Here is a 22585-nt window from a genome sequence, read left to right on the forward strand (position 1 = left end):
CAGCTCAATTTTTTTCCAGATTTTGGACACTTTAAGTCATTTTTATTGGTGTTTTGCATTTGACTAAAAATATCATCCTGCGTGTTTTGGGTATTTTAGATGCTATAAAACGTCTTTCTGGTGTCAGTTTAAAAAACTAAAAAGTTACGTCGGTTGTCCTTTAAAGAGAGGGGAGCACCACGTGACCTAGTCTGGGACCACACCTGGGCGGGGCCTGTCAAGCACCAGCTTCGGAAGCTCACTCAGCTTCTGCTGAAAAAATGGCCTTCGTTGGAAAAGTTGCTTACTTGTTGAGGAGCTCTATCAGGGGCTTGCGATCTTTGAAAGGTTTAACATGGCACAGAGCTGTTGTCTGCGGCACTGTTGTCGCGACTGGATTTATGGGTTGTTCTTATCAGTATAACGCGAACCGAAGCATTCCTGTCTTCGTCGTTCACGCCGAAGAGCAAAAAGTGAGTACGCACCTATTCGCTCTCTCACAAGTCGTAAATGTTACCCTCACCTGTCAGACGCAAGTTGTTGTGTATTAGTTGTATGCATGTTTATAAATAAAAGTGACATACTTCTATTTTGCACCGATTGTGACAGTTCATGAAGCACCGAGCCTTAACCCGATTGTCAAACGTGTTATGGCAAGAGGATCATGTTTCACTATGTGCAAAAACGGATGATAAATCGACTTGCATGAAACATATATTCTCGGGGCAAAAGCAGATATTTTCAAGGCGCATCAAGTGATGTAAGTCTCGTTTCCTGTGACAGATATTGTGAAAGTTATAACCATAACAATTTCTGGCGATGTTTGAAGAGTGTCGAGATCTTGGGCGTGATTTTTTTTTGTACAATCAGTTTCAAACATCGATGAATTTCTTAACCTTCACCATATAAAACTGGTCTAATTGAAAAGCTTGAACACTGAAGCACATAATTTTGGGACAAATCAATTCACCAGTGGGTAATAGGTGGTGAATTCCATTGTAAATGCGAAACAATAGTTTTTTTCTCATGATAACAATTTGAAGATTATAATTATTAAAATAAAAATTCCAACGGCATTAAATCTTAAAAGCCTGATTTTGGTAAGGTATTATGTTGTAAACATTTAAAGTAAAATCATTGTGTTATAAGAGTGCAAACAATACAAAACAAATGGCTCTTTGCTGTACATCGTTTTTATAAATGGTACTATGCTGAGAATAAAACTAATTGAAGTTTTGAATATTAACAAAACTTCGCTGTGTTGTTAATATACATTGTAAGGAACAAAAATATCACTGTTACGTGTCATTTGTATTTGATAGAATTTATGAAATGAATGAACGACTGAAAATATGATCCTATGACCATTTGGATTTGAAAATATTATCTAAAATGTTTTGAAGTGAGGTTGTCAACAACAAATTAGGGAATGCATCTAAGATTGAAAAAAAATGTAAAAGTTGTACAAACAGTAGGGAACCTGTTCTACGTCATCGTGAGTGGTTTATCCTCTTAAATTGGAAAAACATCGGTTCTGTCGTCACTCAAAAAAAGTAATCACGAGTGTGACGCCTCAAGTGAGTACCTGTACTTTTTGGAGGAATTTAGCAGTGGATATATCTGTTCCAATAATTTTATAGTTAAACATATTAACATTTTGTCTTATAGGAGCCTGCAGTTCCCCAAATGTCTGCCAGAAAGAGGCGTTTCATCCAGTTTGCCTCAATTGTCTATGAAGAAGAGCCCTTCATGACACCAAGAGACTTTCTCTTCTCTGTGATGCTGGAAAATGTTGATCGTAAGTGCATGCATGTTTAATGGCAGCATACAACATTCTGTCAAGAACAGCTGTTGATTCCACAGATACCTGACAGATACAAACAAATATACAGTGATACCTCGGCCTCCGAATGCTTTAGCTAACAAACTTTTCGCCTTACGAACATTAAATTCGCGAGAATATAATCTTGGCATACGAACTAGTTTTCGGGAAAACACGGAGCGCCATAATGGCTGGCAGACTAGTTTTCGGCTGAAAAACACCAAACCTCACAGCCGAACAGTGCCACCATGGCTGCCGGACTACTTTTCCATATCCACTTTCTTTGAGTGCACTCAGTGAAGACGTGGTTTGTTATGGAGTGGATATTTTTGCTTTTTTGGGACCAAAAAAATTCCTTTTATCACTTTGCTGCTGTGAAATGTGTAAATTTCTCCACTGCGAGACTAATAAAGGCAAATCCAATCCAAATCCAAAAAAGACCCCACCACCGGCTAGTGTTCAGCCAAAGAGGACGCAAAAAAATTACGGTTGAGCAAAAGAAGGAGATCATCGAGAACCACGAATGAGGTGTGCGTTTATGTGACTTAGCGTCCCAGTACCAGTATGCTAAATCGACCATTGCTACGTGGGGCTTGGGGTGTTTCTGTGTTGTCTAAGCAACGGTTTCAGGCAATATAAGAGGTTGGAAAAACTTCTGTTGATTTGGATTAATGAAGAGTAGCTAGTAGGGGACAGTGTGTGAGGGTATCATCACCGAGAAAGCACGGCAACTTCACTCGGATATCATGAAGAGGTAACTACATCAACGACCATCACAATGGTAAATAAAACGACTTTATTATATGGTACTGTTTATTTCTTTAATTACAATACAATAGCACATTTATTATACATAAAATAAGGTATATTTTGTATAGTTTTAAGGCTTATTTAGGAGAAAATTATGTTTTATGGGGACCTGGAAACGGATTATTCTAATTTTTAATGGTTTCCTATGGGAAATTCATGTTTGAAAGACACGCTTTTCGCCTTACACAAACTTTCTGGGAACCAACTAAGTTCGTAAGCTGAGGTATCACTGTATACACTTAAAGAGTGGAAAGGTTTTTTTTTAAATGCATGTTTCTGGTTTCTGCTGTAGGAAAGCTCCAGAAGAGAGTCCTCACGACAAAAGTAAGAGTAATTCCCCGCATATAGTAGATAAGTAAATTGGAATGTTTCACTTTATGTTGGTTATAATAGCGCTGCTTTGCATCTACTCTGACATTTCTGTAGGAACTAGAAAAGATGATGGTTGCTGCTTCCAAAGCTCGGCCTGGCAATACTTTGTTCAGACTTTGGGGTGACAATGGTAAGTCTAGTGTCAGCTGAACATTCTGTTTCTTGCTGCGAGCTTGTTGATTATACCAGTTGATTGATTGATTGATTATAGCAGTTATAATAATAATAATACATTTATTTTACACACATGCAGCGGAACCTTGAAACCAGGAGGCCACCCACTAACCTTCACCATATAAAACTGGTCTAATTGAAAAGCTTGAACACTGAAGCACATAATTTTGGGACAAATCAATTCACCAGTGGGTAATAGGTGGTGAATTCCATTGTAAATGCGAAACAATAGTTTTTTTCTCATGATAACAATTTGAAGATTATAATTATTAAAATAAAAATTCCAACGGCATTAAATCTTAAAAGCCTGATTTTGGTAAGGTATTATGTTGTAAACATTTAAAGTAAAATCATTGTGTTATAAGAGTGCAAACAATACAAAACAAATGGCTCTTTGCTGTACATCGTTTTTATAAATGGTACTATGCTGAGAATAAAACTAATTGAAGTTTTGAATATTAACAAAACTTCGCTGTGTTGTTAATATACATTGTAAGGAACAAAAATATCACTGTTACGTGTCATTTGTATTTGATAGAATTTATGAAATGAATGAACGACTGAAAATATGATCCTATGACCATTTGGATTTGAAAATATTATCTAAAATGTTTTGAAGTGAGGTTGTCAACAACAAATTAGGGAATGCATCTAAGATTGAAAAAAAATGTAAAAGTTGTACAAACAGTAGGGAACCTGTTCTACGTCATCGTGAGTGGTTTATCCTCTTAAATTGGAAAAACATCGGTTCTGTCGTCACTCAAAAAAAGTAATCACGAGTGTGACGCCTCAAGTGAGTACCTGTACTTTTTGGAGGAATTTAGCAGTGGATATATCTGTTCCAATAATTTTATAGTTAAACATATTAACATTTTGTCTTATAGGAGCCTGCAGTTCCCCAAATGTCTGCCAGAAAGAGGCGTTTCATCCAGTTTGCCTCAATTGTCTATGAAGAAGAGCCCTTCATGACACCAAGAGACTTTCTCTTCTCTGTGATGCTGGAAAATGTTGATCGTAAGTGCATGCATGTTTAATGGCAGCATACAACATTCTGTCAAGAACAGCTGTTGATTCCACAGATACCTGACAGATACAAACAAATATACAGTGATACCTCGGCCTCCGAATGCTTTAGCTAACAAACTTTTCGCCTTACGAACATTAAATTCGCGAGAATATAATCTTGGCATACAAACTAGTTTTCGGGAAAACACGGAGCGCCATAATGGCTGGCAGACTAGTTTTCGGCTGAAAAACACCAAACCTCACAGCCGAACAGTGCCACCATGGCTGCCGGACTACTTTTCCATATCCACTTTCTTTGAGTGCACTCAGTGAAGACGTGGTTTGTTATGGAGTGGATATTTTTGCTTTTTTGGGACCAAAAAAATTCCTTTTATCACTTTGCTGCTGTGAAATGTGTAAATTTCTCCACTGCGAGACTAATAAAGGCAAATCCAAAAAAGACCCCACCACCGGCTAGTGTTCAGCCTAAGAGCACGCAAAACAAAATTACGGTTGAGCAAAAGAAGGAGATCATCGAGAACCACGAATGAGGTGTGCGTTTATGTGACTTAGCGTCCCAGTACCAGTATGCTAAATCGACCATTGCTACGTGGGGCTTGGGGTGTTTCTGTGTTGTCTAAGCAACGGTTTCAGGCAATAGAAGAGGTTGGAAAAACTTCTGTTGATTTGGATTAATGAAGAGTAGCTAGTAGGGGACAGTGTGTGAGGGTATCATCACCGAGAAAGCACGGCAACTTCACTCGGATATCATGAAGAGGCAACTACATCAACGACCATCACAAAGGTAAATAAAACGACTTTATTATATGGTACTGTTTATTTATTTAATTACAATACAATAGCACATTTATTATACATAATATAAGGTATATTTTGTATAGTTTTAAGGCTTATTTAGGAGAAAATTATGTTTTATGGGGACCTGGAAACGGATTATTCTAATTTTTAATGGTTTCCTATGGGAAATTAATGTTTGAAAGACACGCTTTTCGGAACCAACTAAGTTCGTAAGCTGAGGTATCACTGTATACACTTAAAGAGTGGAAAGGTTTTTTTTTAATGCATGTTTCTGTAGGAAAGCTCCAGAAGAGAGTCCTCACGACAAAAGTAAGAGTAATTCCCCGCATATAGTAGATAAGTAAATTGGAATGTTTCACTTTATGTTGGTTATAATAGCGCTGCTTTGCATCTACTCTGACATTTCTGTAGGAACTAGAAAAGATGATGGTTGCTGCTTCCAAAGCTCGGCCTGGCAATACTTTGTTCAGACTTTGGGGTGACAATGGTAAGTCTAGTGTCAGCTGAACATTCTGTTTCTTGCTGCGAGCTTGTTGATTATAGCAGTTGATTGATTGATTGATTATAGCAGTTATAATAATAATAATAATACATTTATTTTACACACATGCAGCGGAACCTTGAAACCAGGAGGCCACCCACCATTGTTTCCATCGTTCCAGGGTCAAATATTGCTCTCATAAAAACTTTCAAGTGGAAGTCAACCACAAATTGTTGTTTTTGATAATATGAGGATGTGCCTTCCCATGTCCTAACATGAGGTTGTGATTCATTAGTCTGTCGAACATGAGTTAAAAAGCAAAATCGACCCATTTTGAGACATGTCGGGGGGGAAACCATTTTCGCAGGTGCTCAGGGCTCTGGTCATGACCAATCAATGTTTTGATTGGATTAGATTGGATGTACCTTTATTCGTTTCGCAGTGGAGAAATTTTCATTTCTGTCAGAGATGTTTGATCGGACACTGTGGACGAAGGCTCGGACCCAGAAATATTGTCCTTACTGCTGGCAGGAGACATAGCCATTCATGACAGACGCCTGAATTCTGCAGCCCTCAGCCAAGCTATTTATTGAGAGTATATACAAATTTAAGTGATACATTAGTAAAACATAGTTTTCTTGGTTAGAAAACCACGCCCCTGGAACATTCTGAGCGCAAACAGCTGTTAGCAATAAAACATTGTCTCTTCCATGAACTGATAAAATTTTAACCTGGCTAATGAGCTCTTCCAGTGAATGAGTTTTAAGTCGTAAATTGCTTCGGTGATAAAGGAGTATCCCAAGTCCTAAATTCTGTCCAAGACCAGATCTCCTAGATGAAGATGACAGTTTAACTTGTTGTGTCTGTTGACCTGATTGACCCCAGGTTGTCTGTGCTTGTATTGTGTATTCGAGTCACACATGTTGACCAAGCATATAACAGCATGAAACTTTTAAATGTGATAACTTCTTATTCTCTTATCAATTTCACAGCAGCAAAGTTATGAAAGGAAGAGGAAAGGGAAGAAAGAAGTCGTAAAAAATACAGGAGCTGCTGGAAAGACAGCCACTCTCGCGGCGCCATCTTGTTTGCCTGTGTTTTGAAGTTGTTTTTCAAAATAGGGATGTAACCCTTTTTTTAATATAGTTCATCCCCCACCCTGCGATGGCAAATATTGAACATGGCTACCTAGCTAGCTAGCTATTCGGAGCAGCTCCTGTATTTTCTGTTTCTACTTCTTTCTTTTGTTTCCTCTTCCTTTCATAACTTTGCTGCTGTGTTACTTCCGGGTAATCTGGCGCGAATGGCTGCCGCTGCTCACCCGTACAAAAAAAGATCTCGTGACTGTAATGTGTCCTTGAGAGTTTTGAAAGGCGCTTAGAAATTAAATGTATTATTATTATTATAGGGCGGCCCGATAGTCGAGTGGTTAGCACACCGGCTTCACAGTGCAGAGGTCGCCGGTTCGCGTCCCGGTCCGGCCTCCCTGTGTGGAGTTTGCATGTTCTCCCCGGACCCGCGTGGGTTTTCTCCGGGTACTCCGGTTTCCTCCCACACTCCAAAAACACACATGGCAGGCAGATTGACCACTCCAAATTGTCCCTAGGCGTGAGTGTGAGAGTGACTGTTGTACGTCTTTGTGTGCCCTGCGATTGGCTGGCAACCAATTTAGGGTGTCCCCCGCCTCGTGCCCGAAGACAGCTGAGATAGGCTCCAGCAACCCCTGCGACCCTAATGAGGAATAAACGGTACGGAAAATGAGATGAGATTATTATTATATAGCTAGCTAACTATGTAGCAGGCTGGTTATATCTTTCTAGTTAGCTGGCTAGGTGTCTAGCTAACTATCTATTGGCTATCTATTAGCTAGCTTGCTAGTTTTCTATCTATTTGAGTTACTTTCTTTGAGTGAACGCTGAAGCGTGTGGCTGCTGCTGCTCACCCACAGAAAAACTTGTTCTGTGACTGTAAAGTGACCTTGAGGGGTTTGAAAGTGAAAAAAGTGAAATTTATTATTATTATTATTATTTATTTCCTGCCTCAATTAAAATGTAATTACACAATCCCTCCGATAGGTGGCAATAGCGCTCTCATTGTCACGGTGTAGGAAGAGATTAGGAGCTGAAAGGCATGGGTGGGCAATTCCATTCTAGGCGGCCTCGTCAGTATGCTTGATGTTTTGGTGTCCAACATTAAATTTGGTCCACTAATTTGTTTGGATTCCTTTTATGATAATAAGTATACCCAAAAAAAAGTAACGCACCCATGCACAAAATTCTACAAGACGTCAATCATTTTCTCAAGAAACCACTGTGGGAAAACGAATAAGACAGAAGATATCCTACACAGATGGATGTGGGTTATGTTTAATTACTGTTAGGTTAAAATATTACAGGCTAATATTGGCATTAACAGTTACGTTTAAAGGACAACCGACGTCTCTGGACAAGTTGTGTCCATAATTTGTAAAATGGCTTCAAATGACTTCGACTGAGCGTATTTTACAAAGATTCCACCGCATATAGCTATATTTTACATTTTAACAATCATGCTGAATATTCCGGAAGTCTTGTTTTTGTGTTGGTGACGAGTCGTACGTGACGTCACCGAAGGAACGCCCCTGACTGAAAAAAAAGGGTACATTGTAGCAGTCCTTCCATCACATCAATGCTTGTTTGGTCTGAAAACTTCGTGTTGCGCCAGAAGAGGGCGTCCAAGCTCCATATAAGGAATTTATCATCCTGTGGAAACGCAATACACTGTCATGTTTACAAGAGGTCGCCATTTTCTGCCTCTTTTCTGGGACGCTACATTGCAGTCCAGATGCCTCAAAATGACACGGAATAAATTCTTTAATCGATTGCAACTAGGTATGCTTTCCTCTTCAGAACTATTTGCATCATATTCATAACTGGATGTGTAAGAAGAAAGCACATTCTCCGAATCTGAAGCCATTGTTTTGATTCTCCAACAATGCAAGACGTCTTGGCGTGACGTCATGAACTGGTGGCGGGACTTTCTGAAAATGGCCAAAATTTTTTGCAGATTTTGGACACTTTAAGTCATTTTTATTCGTGTTTTGCATTTGAATAAAAATATCATGTTTTTGGGTATTTTAGATGCTATAAAACGTTTTTCTGATGTCAGTTAGGAAACAAAAAAGTGACGTCGGTTGTCCTTTAATATAGTAAATATTATCAACGGAATTAAATATTTACCTTATTGTGCAACGTTATAACCTAACAATTAGCATGTTCGTTGTGAGAGGGATCACCAAAAAAGCCGGCAAGTTGCTCACAGATAATTTATTCCTAACAATTTGATGTAATACAGAATTCTGACGCTCTTCGACGCAGAAAATATTCGTGTGTCTTCAAAGTCAGTAGGTGAGACAAAAGAGAGACAAAGATTGAGACAGAGGAGCCCAGTTTTAAAGAATGCCTATTCAATTTGACTCAAACAAAGAAATCAACAGTTGGTTGGATCCCTGTCCTTCACTGGTCTGTGATGTCGTCCTCCTCCTTGGCGGGATGAAGCGGATATATCTCCAGTTGCGTCCCCGTCAAGCACTGTTGGTTTATGTTGTAGCTGTTCACCTCCTCCATACAGCCTTGGTCATGTTGTACTTCTTCACGTCCCCTGTGTGATGAGAACCACCTGACCCATTGACCCCAGCACCTGCACAAACATAACCCCCAACAAACACTGGATTCTGCTCGCTCTTCCATTTATTAAAACCAAAGCACTCTTCATACTGGACAAATCACTACTTTCATGTTCATCCTACACAATGTTTAAAATGGCTAACTAAATGTACTTATTTCCTTCATTACCTTTGCCATAAACTAAAATGTTGCAAACTCTCCAAGCTTTGATCATTTAGATTTTCCATGTAATAGTGTAAAGGCTTGTATTTATTGTAATACTGTTTCATTGTATTTTTCCATTTATAACTGTGACATAATGTAATTTCAGGTTTGATATCCTACACAGAGTACCTGTTCTTGTTGACTATTCTGACAAGTAAGTAAATGAACGGCCATTTTTATCATACTCCTGGTGAAGGGATTTGGCTGTCACATTTTGCCCAATTCCTGAATGCATTTTCTCTTATTAACCCTTGCATGCACCCTGGAACATGATACCATGATAAATTGTCCACTGTAGTAACCACCGTCCCTCAAAATTGTGAGCTAAAGCGGCAAATTTGATTCAATATCAAAATTGTTAACCGATGCTGTTTGATGTGGCAGAGCCGCGAACAGGATTTCACATTGCGTTCAAAATGCTTGATGTGGATGGCAACGAGCAAGTGGATAAAAAGGAGTTCATGAAGGTAAAACTGAATGACAGTCGTACTACATTACATTTGACTTTTTTTTTTTGTTCTCACAAATGTATCGCTGGCTGGAGGATTTGTTGTTTTTAGTTCAAGTGTCACACTGTATGCGTTTGTTATGCTGCCGGATGGTCTGCAATTGATGCTGCCAAAGTTGGAAGGTGAAGGTTGCAGAAACTGTTCCAGGCCAATATTCTTCCATGTTTGCATCTCTTGTAGCCTGACTCAGCACTTCTCTTTCGGTCATGACTGCCAAACCATATGAATGACCGAACGACATTGTGTCTTTAAGTGTGTCCATGCTCCGTGCTTGCATGTCTGGGTTCTATTTTATCAGGTATACAAGCAGGCTGCTTCCAGAATTAGTGCACGTTTTCTTTTTCTCTTCGGCAACAAGTATGGCTTGGATAAAGATCACAGTGATTCATAAAAATGATTTTTTCTTGTTTTTCAGCTGAAGAAAATAATTGGGAAAAGTAAAAGGCAAGTTTCAAAGGATAATCCAGAGGTAAAAAAACGTATGTTTCATAAACTATCTGGCAACAAACTTCTGTGTATATTTGTTCATTCGTGTTTTTAAATTTTTGGACTCCTACAGAGATCAGTTGAGGACGGAGACCATGTAAACACGACGCTGCAGGCATACTTCTTCGGAAAGAGAGGAGAAAACAAGTTGCAATATCAACAGTTCCGCAAGTAATGAAACTCTCAGTCATTATCAGATGATAACATCAACCTGGATACATAATTCCACAGGAATTTCGTCACTGATCAAAATGGATCTCTTCACAATAATATCAGCTTCACTTGTCATTATGACCTCATTCAAGACGTCTTGAAAATCTATTAGCTGGCTATTTTGTTATCTACCTGGCTATCTAGCTATTTAGCTAGCATCTGTATCTATTACCTACATAGCTAGCTAGCTATTAGCTATCTATTCACTAGGTATTAGCTATCTATTCGCTGGCTATTAGCTATCTATTCGCTTGCTAATAGCTATCTATTCACTAGCGAATAGCTCTCTATTTGATAGATAGCTAGCTTGCTATCTATTTGAGTTACTTCCGGGTTGAGTGAACGCTGGCGCGTGTGGCTGCCGCTGCTCACCCACAGAAAAAACTTAAAGTGTACTCGAGAGTTTTGGAATTAATGAAATGTTTTTATTAATGAAATGTATTTTTATTTTATTTTATTATTTTTGAGGTTGCTTTTTGATGACTTTGTTAACTGCTTGGTCAATTGTCCGTTGCTTAGGTTCATGGAGGATCTCCAGGCTGAGGTTCAGGAGATGGAGTTCCTGCAGTTCTCCAAAGGAATGGACACCATGCGACGGGAGGATTTCGCCGAGTGGCTGCTCCATTACACCAATGAGGAAGACAATGAGGTTTACTGGGAAAACATGAGGAAGAGGATCCCCGCTGGCCAGGTACACAAAAATTATAACAGTGAGACCAGCTTACGAATACCTTACCTTACGTACTTTTCGGTTTATGAGCGTCAAATTTATGAAAATTAAACCTTGACATACGCACTACTTTTCACGATACACACCCACCACGGCTAGCGGAGTGATCTTCGGATCTTCAGCGGAAGCACACGACTGAACAGCGCTCCAGCCGGCGCAACTTTCCACACCCCCTCTCTATGAATTCACACGATCGCCTCCGAGGAGCTTTTTGCATATAATTTTACAATTAGGAAATGAATGCAAGATGATCCTCTAATAATCAGCGTCGAGGAGAAGAAGGAGATCATTGAGAAACACGAACGAGGTGTGCGTTTGTGGCGTCACATGTGCACACCGCGGCTGTCATGTAAATCTCATCCTGAAACATCTCTCGCGCTGTGTGTCACTTCCCTGAGAGTAACTTTCTACGACCATTCTACAAATAAAGAACCCGGTACCGTTCACCATTGCTACCATCCTTCGCCTAAAAGCTTTACACAAAGGCATTATTTAGTCGATGCTTTCACGTGACTAATGACACCGAAATTGTCACGTGCGAGGCATCAGCTGGGGCGGGGCCGCCGCTCGCGACCTCCGACAGCCGAAGAAGTCACTTCAATTTCATTTCATTTCAACGAGTCGCTATCACCTCACCAGTGACATGATTACGACGCTTGTGCTGGCAAGTCCAACAGTTTGCTTTGCCGGAGGTGATTGTTAGCCGCGATCGCGTAAGTTTGGTGCTTCCCGGGATCGCGAGTGTGCGTGTTGATCCCCTCATCACCGGTACTGGAAATTTCAAGGAGTCGCTGTCACCTCACTAGTGACATGATTACGACTCCTCGCTGTGTCTTGTGCTGGCAAGTTCAAGAGTTTGCTTTGCCGAGGGGATTGTTAGCAGCGATGTTCTCAACACAGAGGATTTGATTTGCCTTCAAGAGGACAAGTAGAAGCAGGCCATTCAGGAGTTGATGTGCAGGCTTTTATTGAACAGTTCCATCCAGAAAAAGCTATGAGAATCATCAACATGATGAATGATAATGTGATGCCTCAGTTTCGTAAGATCTTACAAGTCAGAAAGCAACAGGTGTCAATTAAGAGCCATTAACGACCATCACAAATGTAAATAAAATGACTTTATTATACATAAGGTATAATAAAAAATGAGGTATGTTGTGTGTAGTTTTAAGGGTTATTTAGTTGAAAATTATATTTTATGGAGACCTGGGAACGGATTATTCTCATTTTCATGGTTTCCTATGGGAATTTTTTTTGGGGGATACACACTTTTCGCCTTACACACTCTGTCTGGGAACCAATTAAGTTCGTAGCCAAGGTCTCACTGTATAGCAGGGGTGGGCAAACTTTTTGACTCGCGGGCCGCTATGGGTTCTAAAATTTGACAGAGGGGCCGGGCCAGGAGCATTTGGAGGGAGTGTTTGGGCCGGAAATACTAAACCTAAAGCATTAAAGGACAACCGACGCCTCCGGACGTCGTTATGTCCATAATTTGTAAAATCACTTCAAACGACTTCGACTGAGCGGATTTTACAAAGATTCCACAGCATATAGCTATAGCTTACGTTCTAAGACTTGCGCTGAATATTCATGAAGTCTTGTTTTCGAGTTGATGACGATCCCCATGTGACGTCACGTTTGGACCGCCCCTGACCGAGAAAGCGACACACAATGCATTTTGCGGTACTTTAAAGTCTGTTAAAGTCTCGTTATATCGACATCGGTTATATCGATAGTACTGCTTATTACGATACTATTTCTATGAACACAAGGAGAAAATTTACATGCCGCAGGATCGGATATATCGATAGTCCGTTTATATCGATATTTTTTCCGACTCCCGAGAATATCGATATAACGAGACTTTACTGTAATCCCATTTCTAACGGATCTTGGGCGCCATCTTCTGCATTTTCTGGGTGCTACATTGCTGTCATTGCCGGCTCGAATTGATATGGGAGGACTCCTTTAATCAATTGCAAACATTTATGCTTTCCTATTCAGAACTATTTGAATCATATTCATAACTGGATGAGTAACAAGAAAACATCTTCTCCGAATCTGAAGCCATTGTTTTGATTCTCGAGCAAGGCAAGACGTCTTGGCGTGACGTCACGAACAAGGGGGTGGGACCTTCATTTTGAAGTCATTTTCATTGGTGTTTTTCATTTGACTAAATATATCAGTTTTGGGTATTTTAGATGCTACAAAAAGGATGTCAGTAGGAAACAAAAAAATGGTGCCGGTTGTCCTTTAAATGTAGTGTGTACAAACCTCATCGCACAGTAAGAACACTACAACCCAATTTATTTATTTTTTATCTTTCAAATGTGAAAAATATCTGATCAGTTAATAAATTTCTCTCAAGGAATATGCAAGATATGGCGTTTACATACTATTTTGCAGATACTGGGAGGAGGAAATGGAAATACATTAAAATAACATACGCACTGTGATTTATCAAGATTGCGTCTGTTTTTAATAAGTTTCAATCGAAGGTGCAAAGTTAAAGAAATCAACATTTATTGAAAAATAGAATCACTTTCAACATTCAAAACATATTATTCCACAACGAAATATTCAAGCTCAATAATACCTACTTGTGTTATTCCGCCAAATCATAGATGGTTTGTCCTGACCGCGCGCTCGGCTTCACGCGCAAACAATACACGTGTACCGTCGCCGAGCACACAGACATAGGTATTTGAGTTACTTCCGGGTTGAGTGAACGCTGGCGCGTGTGGCTGCCGCTGCTCACCCACAGAAAAAACTTAAAGTGTACTCGAGAGTTTTGGAATTAATGAAATGTTTTTATTAATGAAATGTATTTTTATTTTATTGTATTATTTTTGAGGTTGCTTTTTGATGACTTTGTTAACTGCTTGGTCAATTGTCCGTTGCTTAGGTTCATGGAGGATCTCCAGGCTGAGGTTCAGGAGATGGAGTTCCTGCAGTTCTCCAAAGGAATGGACACCATGCGACGGGAGGATTTCGCCGAGTGGCTGCTCCATTACACCAATGAGGAAGACAATGAGGTTTACTGGGAAAACATGAGGAAGAGGATCCCCGCTGGCCAGGTACACAAAAATTATAACAGTGAGACTTCAGCTTACGAACACCTTACCTTACGTACTTTTCGGTTTATGAGCGTCAAATTTATGAAAATTAAACCTCGACATACGCACTACTTTTCGCGATACACACCCACCACGGCTGGCGGAGTGATCTTCGGATCTTCAGCGGAAGCACACGATCGAACAGCGCTCCAGCCGGCGCACCTTTCCACACCCCCTCTCTCTGAATTCACACGATCGCCTCCGAGGAGCTTTTTGCAGATAATTTTACGATTAGGAAATGAATGCAAGATGATCCTCTAATAATCAGCGTCGAGGAGAAGAAGGAGATCATTGAGAAACACGAACGAGGTGTGCGTTTGTGGCGTCACATGTGCACACCGCGGCTGTCATGTAAATCTCATCCTGAAACATCTCTGGCGCTGTGTGTCACTTCCCTGAGAGTAACTTTCTACGACCATTCTACAAATAAAGAACCCGGTACCGTTCACCATTGCTACCATCCTTCGCCTAAAAGCTTTACACAAAGGCATTATTTAGTCGATGCTTTCACGTGACTAATGACACCAAAATTGCCACGTGCGTGGCATCAGCTGGGGCGGGGCCGCCGCTCGCGACCTCCGACAGCCGAAGAAGTCACTTCAATTTCATTTCATTTCAACGAGTCGCTATCACCTCACCAGTGACATGATTACGACGCTTGTGCTGGCAAGTCCAACAGTTTGCTTTGCCGGAGGTGATTGTTAGCCGCGATCGCGCAAGTTTGGTGCTTTCCGGGATCGCGAGTGTGCGTGTTGATCCCCTCATCACCGGTACTGGGACATTTCAAGCAGTCGCTGTCACCTCACTAGTGACATGATTACGACCCCTCGCTGTGTCTTGTGCTGGCAAGTTCAAGAGTTTGCTTTGCCGAGGTGATTGTTAGCAGCGATGTCCTCAACACAGAGGATTTGATTTGCCTCCAAGAGGAGAAGTAGAAGCAGGCCATCCAGGAGTTGATGTGCAGGCTTTTATTGAACAGTTCCATCCAGAAAAAGCTATGAGAATCATCAAAATGATGAATGATAATGTGATGCCTCAGTTTCGTAAGATCTTACAAGTCAGAAAGCAACAGGTGTCAATTAAGAGCCATCAACGACCATCACAAATGTAAATAAAGTGACTTTATTATACATAAGGTATAATAAAAAATGAGGTATGTTGTGTGTAGTTTTAAGGGTTATTTAGTTGAAAATTATATTTTATGGAGACCTGGGAACGGATTATTCTCATTTTCATGGTTTCCTATGGGAATTTTTTTGGGGGGATACACACTTTTCGCCTTACACACTCTGTCTGGGAACCAATTAAGTTCGTAGCCAAGGTCTCACTGTATAGCAGGGGTGGGCAAACTTTTTGACTCGGTTCTAAAATTTGACAGAGGGGCCGGGCCAGGAGCATTTGGAGTGAGTGTTTGGGCCGGAAATACTAAACCTAAAGCATTAAAGGACAACCGACGCCTCCGGACGTCGTTATTTCCATAATTTATAAAATCACTTCAAACGACTTCGACTGAGCGTATTTTACAAAGATTCCACAGCATATAGCTATAGTTTACGTTTAAAAACTCGCACTAAATATTCATGAAGTCTTGTTTTCGAGTTGATGACGATCCCCATGTGACGTCACGTTTGGACCGCCCCTGACCGAGAAAGCGACACACAATGCATTTTGCGGTACTTTAAAGTCTGTTAAAGTCTCGTTATATCGACATCGGTTATATCGATAGTACTGCTTATTACGATACTATTTCTATGAACGCAAGGAGAAAATTTACATGCCGCAGGATCGGATATATCGATAGTCCGTTTATATCGATATTTTTTCCGACTCCCGCGAATATCGATATAACGAGACTTTACTGTAATCCCATTTCTAACGGATCTTGGGCGCCATCTTCTGCATTTTCTGGGTGCTACATTGCTGTCATTGACGGCTCGAATTGATATGGGAGGACTCCTTGAATCAATTGCAAACATTTATGCTTTCCTCTTCAGAACTATTTGAATCATATTCATAACTGGATGAGTAAAGAGAAAGCATCTTCTCTGAATCTGAAGCCATTGTTTTGATTCTCGAGCAAGGCAAGACGTCTTGGCGTGACGTCACGAACTGGGGGTGGGACCTTCTGAAACTGGCCATTTCCGGATTCATTTTGAAGTCATTTTATTGGTGCTTTTCATTTAACTAAAAATATCAGCCTGCCTGATTTGGGTATTTTAGATGCTATAAAACGTTTTTCTGATGTCAGTGGGAAACCAAAAAAAAATGGTGCCAGTTGTCCTTTAAATATAGTGTGTACAAACCTCATAGCACAGTAAGGACACTACAACCCAATTTATTATCTGTCTTTCAAATGTGAAAAATATCTCTGATCAGTTAATAAATTTGTCTCAAGGAATATGCAAGATATGGCATTTACATACTATTTTGCAGATACTGGGAGGAGGAAATGGAAATACATTAAAATAACATATGCACTGTGATTTATCAAGATTGCGTCTGTTTTTAATAAGTTTCAATCGAAGGTGCAAAGTTAAAGAAATCAACATTTATTGAAAAATAGAATCACTTTCAACATTCAAAACATATTATTACACAACGAAATATTGAAGCTCAATAATACCTACTTGTGTTAAATTCCGCTAAATCATAGATGGTTTGTCCTGAACAAACTCCTCACTGACGCCCTCGCCTTCACGCGCAAACAATACACGTGTACCGTCGCCGAGCACACAGACATAGGCTACCTGCAGTTGAAATTTGCATACTCGGCACGGCAGCCAATCAGAAGCCTTCTTCTTTCCTCCGGACTTTCGCAAGCGTTATAAGTTCGTGCATTTGCATATTATTTTCCAAAATAAATGCACAGAACCTCAGCCCAGAAGAAAGATTCAAAAGAAGCTAACAACATATGTGATGCTACAAAACGTAAATTTACATTAAACCGTGACTGTAAAGTGTACGTGAGACTTGTAAAGGGGCTTAGTGGCTTGTAGCAAGCAATGCAAACTTTGCATTGTGCACCATGATGACAAATGACTACTGCAGCAAAATCTACAGTCATGGACATTTACCGTAAATTAAGCAAGGTAGCATTTGTGGTAGGTACATCCTTAATTAAAAAAAAAACTTTATACTTTGTGACACTTTGTGTTTATTTTAATGTGATTAGTCTTTTTATTGTGTTTCAAGTTGTCAAGTTATCTGCCCTGTTGTCCGCTAACTTTTTGTCATCAGTTTCAGACACTGTTTTTACTATAAATTGGACAAGTTCGGCGGGCCGGATTAAAAAGCCTAACGGGCCGTATGTGGCCCACGGGCCTTAGTTTGCCCATGTCTGCTGTATAGTACATACGTGTGTGTGTGTGTGTGTGTGTGTGTGTGTGTGTGTGTGTGTGTGTGTGTTGTGTGTGTGTGTGTGTGTGTGTGTGTGTGTGTGTGTGTGTGTGTGTGTGTGTGTGTGTGTGTGTGTGTGTGTGTGTGTGTGTGTGTGTGTGTGTCATACCTCAGTTTACGAACGCTTTAGCTCACGAACTTTTCGCCTCACGACCATTACATTTGGGAGAATACAATCTTGGTTGACAAACTAGTTTCCTGCGGACAAACCAAACCACACGGTGGCTGGCGGACTAGTTTTCGGCGGATGAACACCAAACCACACGGTCCACCAGTGCCACAGTAGCTGGCGGACTAGTTTTAGTCACCCTGTTTCTTTGAGTGCGGACGTGGTTTGTTATCGAGTGGAGTATTTATGCTATTATGGGGACGAAAAAGACCCCACCACAGGCTAGTGTTAAGCCGAAGATAACAAAAAAGAGCATTACGGTCGAGCAGAAGAAGATCATCGAAAAACACGAATGAGGAGTGCATTTGTGTGACTTGGCGTCCCAGTACCATTACGCTAAGTCGACCATTGCCCATCCTTAAGAACAAGGAAGCTATGAAGGGTGCGCGTGTGGCTAAGGGTATTTCCGTGTTGTCGAAGCAACGGTCTCAGGCAATAGAAGAGGAAAAACTTCTGTTAACTTGCATTACCGAAAAGCAGCTTGGGGACCTGGGAACGGATTATTCTCATTTTTAATGGTTTCTTTTGGGAGATAAATATTTGGAAGACGAACTTTTCGCCTTACACACACTTTCTGGGAACCAATTAAGTTTGTAAGCCGAGGTATCACTGTATTGATATATCAATAAATAATTTGTTGCATCACACAAATGGCATACCTCCCCCTGGTTACCCCTTTTGCAGAGCATCACATTTGAGGAGTTCAAAGCCTTCTGCCTGTTCACCAACAATCTGGAGGATTTTGCTTTTTCTCTGAAGATGATCAGTGAAGCCAACCGTCCTGTGGGAATGGGTAAGACCACTTGTCACGCTCGATTATATTATATTGCAAGGGAAGCCCGCCATCATTAACAGTCGTTTCCATCTTCTGAAAATCAAAGCCCAGTTCAAGCGTGCTGTGAGGATAGCCACAGGCCACGACCTGTCTGAGAACGTGTTGGACACTGTGTTTAAACTTTTCGACATGGACGGGGACCACTGCCTGAGCCACAAGGAGTTCATTGGAGTGATGAAGGACAGAGTTCTCCGGGGGCTCAAGGTGAGTATCCGTCACTGTGGTTACGTAGTCGCACAAAAATCTCAGAGATGGAATTGCTGTAGCTGAATGAATCAAGGTTGAAAATCAATGTATTGAATTTCCTTAGGAGTCAGGCAATCGTCCATTAAGTGTATCTAGTCGCTCAACCTTACCTCTTTGAGCTATGTACCTGCCTCGGGTATGCGGACCACATTTTAGAAAGTACAGTAATACCTCGGCTTACGAACGCTTTAGCTAACGAACGTTTCACCTTACGAACGTTAAATTTGCAAGAATATAATCTTGGCATAAGCGTCACAATGAGTGATGTGTTGTTCGCGAATGAGCCAGTTCTTGTTAGCTCCTACGAAGGAGCTGAAAATGGCAGCCGGCTTTTTTTCCTCGATTCCGCGCCCTTTGGTTAAAGCCGCACGTGATTAGTCAAAATCTGTGGTAGAGGAGGGAGGAAACATGCGCAGCAGTGAGCGGGGCAGGGGTTACAGAAACACACACGCGCACACACACACATACGAAAGTGAGGCGACAGAGCTTGAAACAAAAAAACAAAAGTGAGAAAAAAAAAAAAACAAAAGTGAAATGGTGAGAAAATGGATCGAAAACAGTGAAATTTTGACTTGTTTCAACTTTATTGATTGTTCAAAGGCAGAGTGTAGACTGCAAGGTTAAAATATCCCATCAATCAGGCTCCACAAGTAACCCGCATAAGCCATCTGTACACATTTGGACTTATTTCAACTTTATTGATAGTTCAAAGGCAGAGTGGTTAAAATACCCAATTGATCAGGCTCCACAAATAACCCGCACAAGCCATTTGTATAATTTGAAAACAACCTACAAGCAAGGGAACCAGCTTTAATGAAGTTTCTAGTGTGTCTTCCTGCATCTGTTGCTGTTGCAATATCACAACTTCTAAGATGTACAACCCAGAGCTCCTTGAGACACTTTATGCAAAAAGCTATCCATTCCATCAAGCCATCAACGACCATCACAAAAGTAAATAAAACGACTTTATTATACTGTACAGTTTATTTCTTTAATTACAATACCATAGCACATTTATTATACATAAAATAAGGTATATTGTGTATCGTTTTAAGGCTTATTTAGGTGAAAAATTATGTTTTATGGGACTTGGGAATGGATTATTCCCATTTTAATGGTTTCCTATGGGAAATTAGTGTTTGGAATACACACTTTTGGCCGTACACACACTTTCTGGGAACAAATTAAGTTCATAAGCCAAGGTATCATTGTACTGAGAACTAAACCAAGGATTGGAGTGGATCGAACCTTTTCTATTGCTGTTTGGTTTTTTTGGAATGGGCTACCCCACTGAACGTTTGGCAACCCCCCCTTGTTTCCCATCCTTAAAACTTGTTTCAAAACTCATCTTTATTCTTTCGGTTTTGACTCAGATGATTGATGATTGATTTTGAGTTTTGCCGTTTTGTGCTTTCTACTGTCTTTGCATGCAGTAGTGTGTGTTTTAAAGTCCTATGTAAATACAATTGAGTTGATATTCATTGAGTATGAGATGAGTGTGAAGACTAATCTTTTTTTGGAGGGTGGGGTGGGGGGGTACTTCCATACTCTATACAGTGGGCGTGAAAAATATACACCTTGTGACATTTTCCAAGAATTCTTGCTTTATTTTATGTGATAAACATATACAGGTGCATCCACAGAATGGCTTCTCCGGCTACTGGAAATGTGTGAAGCGGGAGACCCTCAAGGGCGCTCAGGAAGCCATGGGGGGCGGCAGATGTCCCATCTGAGCGTCCGAGACACACCACAGCTTCACCCGATAGGGCGCTTCATCTGTCAACAGCACGGCTCTGTCCATTTTTGTTCATCAGTCAAAGTTTTAAGTGCAAATTTGTACCTTTGTAATATCGGGGGTAAAATGAGAATAGTTTTCTCCTGCTGAATTTCAGTCATCATGTTTTGAGGATGTTAGCACAGTATTAAAAGAAGATTTGGGGTGGGTATATTTTTTCAAAGAAAATGCCCAACAGTCATGAGACCATACAAATAAATTTAAGAATGAACAAGAAACAAAGAGAATGAAATCATTCTAAAAAGGTTACAAAACTGTTTTTGAGAATTGAAGTTTTGCTTCAGCCCTCATTCAGCGCTTCTCCACCATTGTCAGTCAGGAAATATTCTATGTGCCATTGCCACCAAGCGTTTGTCAAACATAAATTTCCTCTTTGTCTAAATATAAAAAAAATGTTTAGACATTTTTTAAAAAGCTACTTTGTATTCTACTTTGAATGTACTCTGAATATAAATAAAATCATGAAAAAGCAAAATGTCGTCTCTCATTGCCAATCAAGTTACCAGTCATGTTTTTTGAATCTGGTAAAAATACAGGTTAAAAATTCTTGACCTATATGACCATGGGAATGTTTATTTTTCTATTTCAATTCAGTATTTTCTGATGAAAGAAATATAAAACATATGCTTTTTTTACACTAATGTACACACACAGTTGACATTTTAATATCGGCATTCTTCAGTATTGCAAGTGATGCTTTTCACCTTAATCTGTTCTTGCTTGTAATATGCATTTTTAATGAAACAATGACCGTAGGTCTGTAAAAAACAGACTGATATCCCAATTTGCCATTGTTATTTAGGTGGCCAGTGATTAACCAAGGGTGACCCAGGCCAGCTTTGGCCACCATATAGCTCTGACCTTGCCCAGGAGACAATGACTTGAAGCCTTCGAATGCTGACTACCCATCGTGACAATTTCAAGCTTTGAATCATTTCATGCAGTGGTTTCATTGGCTCACTTGTTGGTTGCTCTATGAGCTTTCATTTATTGGTTGGATGGTTCAGTGATTCCCAACTTATTTGTCATACCAAGATGTAGGAGTCATATATGTACAGCATGTGTACGTGGTAATGTTTGTGGTAATGATTTGCTCACGGCCTCAGCAAATTGATATGATTAATGCAACAAGAAGATGGAGCTACTCAATACAATACAGCTTGATTTGTATAACGACTTCAGAACCTCTGCAGCTGTAAAAAACATACATTACAGAATATTACTATAGTACTACAGTAAAGTCTCGTTATATCGATATTCAAGGGAGTCCGAAAAAATATCGATATAACCGGGACTATCGATATATCCGACCCTGTTTGCATGTAATTTTCTCAGTGCGTGCATAGAAATAGTATCGATATAACCGGGACTATCGATATATCCGATATCGATATAACGAGACTTTACTGTATATCTAAAAAAATCTGAATGTGCATCGGACTACAAGGCCCACTGTAGGCCTGAGAGAAAATGGAATGCTTTTAGGTGTGACACATACTGCAAGTTACATGACCGCAGGAACACACACACAGTTCCTGCAAAAAACATCCAACGTGACAAAACAATTCTGCAAGAGAAAAATCCTAGTTAGATCTCAGTTAATCTGTTGCGGCCTTGAGTGACAATTGGTTCAATCAATTACTCTTCAAACTCTTTCAACCCCTCCATACCTTGGTTGTCCAACATGATCAATTCCAGGAGGCTGTTCCAAAAGGGATGTTTGAAATCCGAAACCATTTTATAAGCCCTTGATTATGGG

The 22585-nt window shown here is 40.2% G+C and overlaps 1 protein-coding gene across 1 annotated transcript; it reads left to right on the forward strand.

The window, feature by feature from the left end:
- The first annotated feature begins 213 nt into the window (after positions 1–213).
- micu2 (mitochondrial calcium uptake 2) lies at positions 214–21334 on the forward strand. Its single transcript, XM_089016995.1, has 12 exons — positions 214–452; positions 1648–1777; positions 2904–2935; positions 3038–3113; positions 9438–9485; positions 9716–9798; positions 10256–10309; positions 10400–10497; positions 11059–11230; positions 18635–18743; positions 18832–18989; positions 20663–21334. Exons 1-12 carry the CDS (start codon positions 261–263, stop codon positions 20762–20764), a joined length of 1254 nt encoding a protein of 417 aa, XP_088873121.1. The 5' UTR covers positions 214–260; the 3' UTR covers positions 20765–21334.
- The last annotated feature ends 1251 nt before the right edge of the window (positions 21335–22585 follow it).

The sequence above is a fragment of the Hippocampus bargibanti genome, linkage group LG16 (assembly GCF_051943395.1).
Source record: "Hippocampus bargibanti isolate YZ-2025 linkage group LG16, ASM5194339v1, whole genome shotgun sequence".
NCBI lineage: Eukaryota > Metazoa > Chordata > Actinopteri > Syngnathiformes > Syngnathidae > Hippocampus > Hippocampus bargibanti.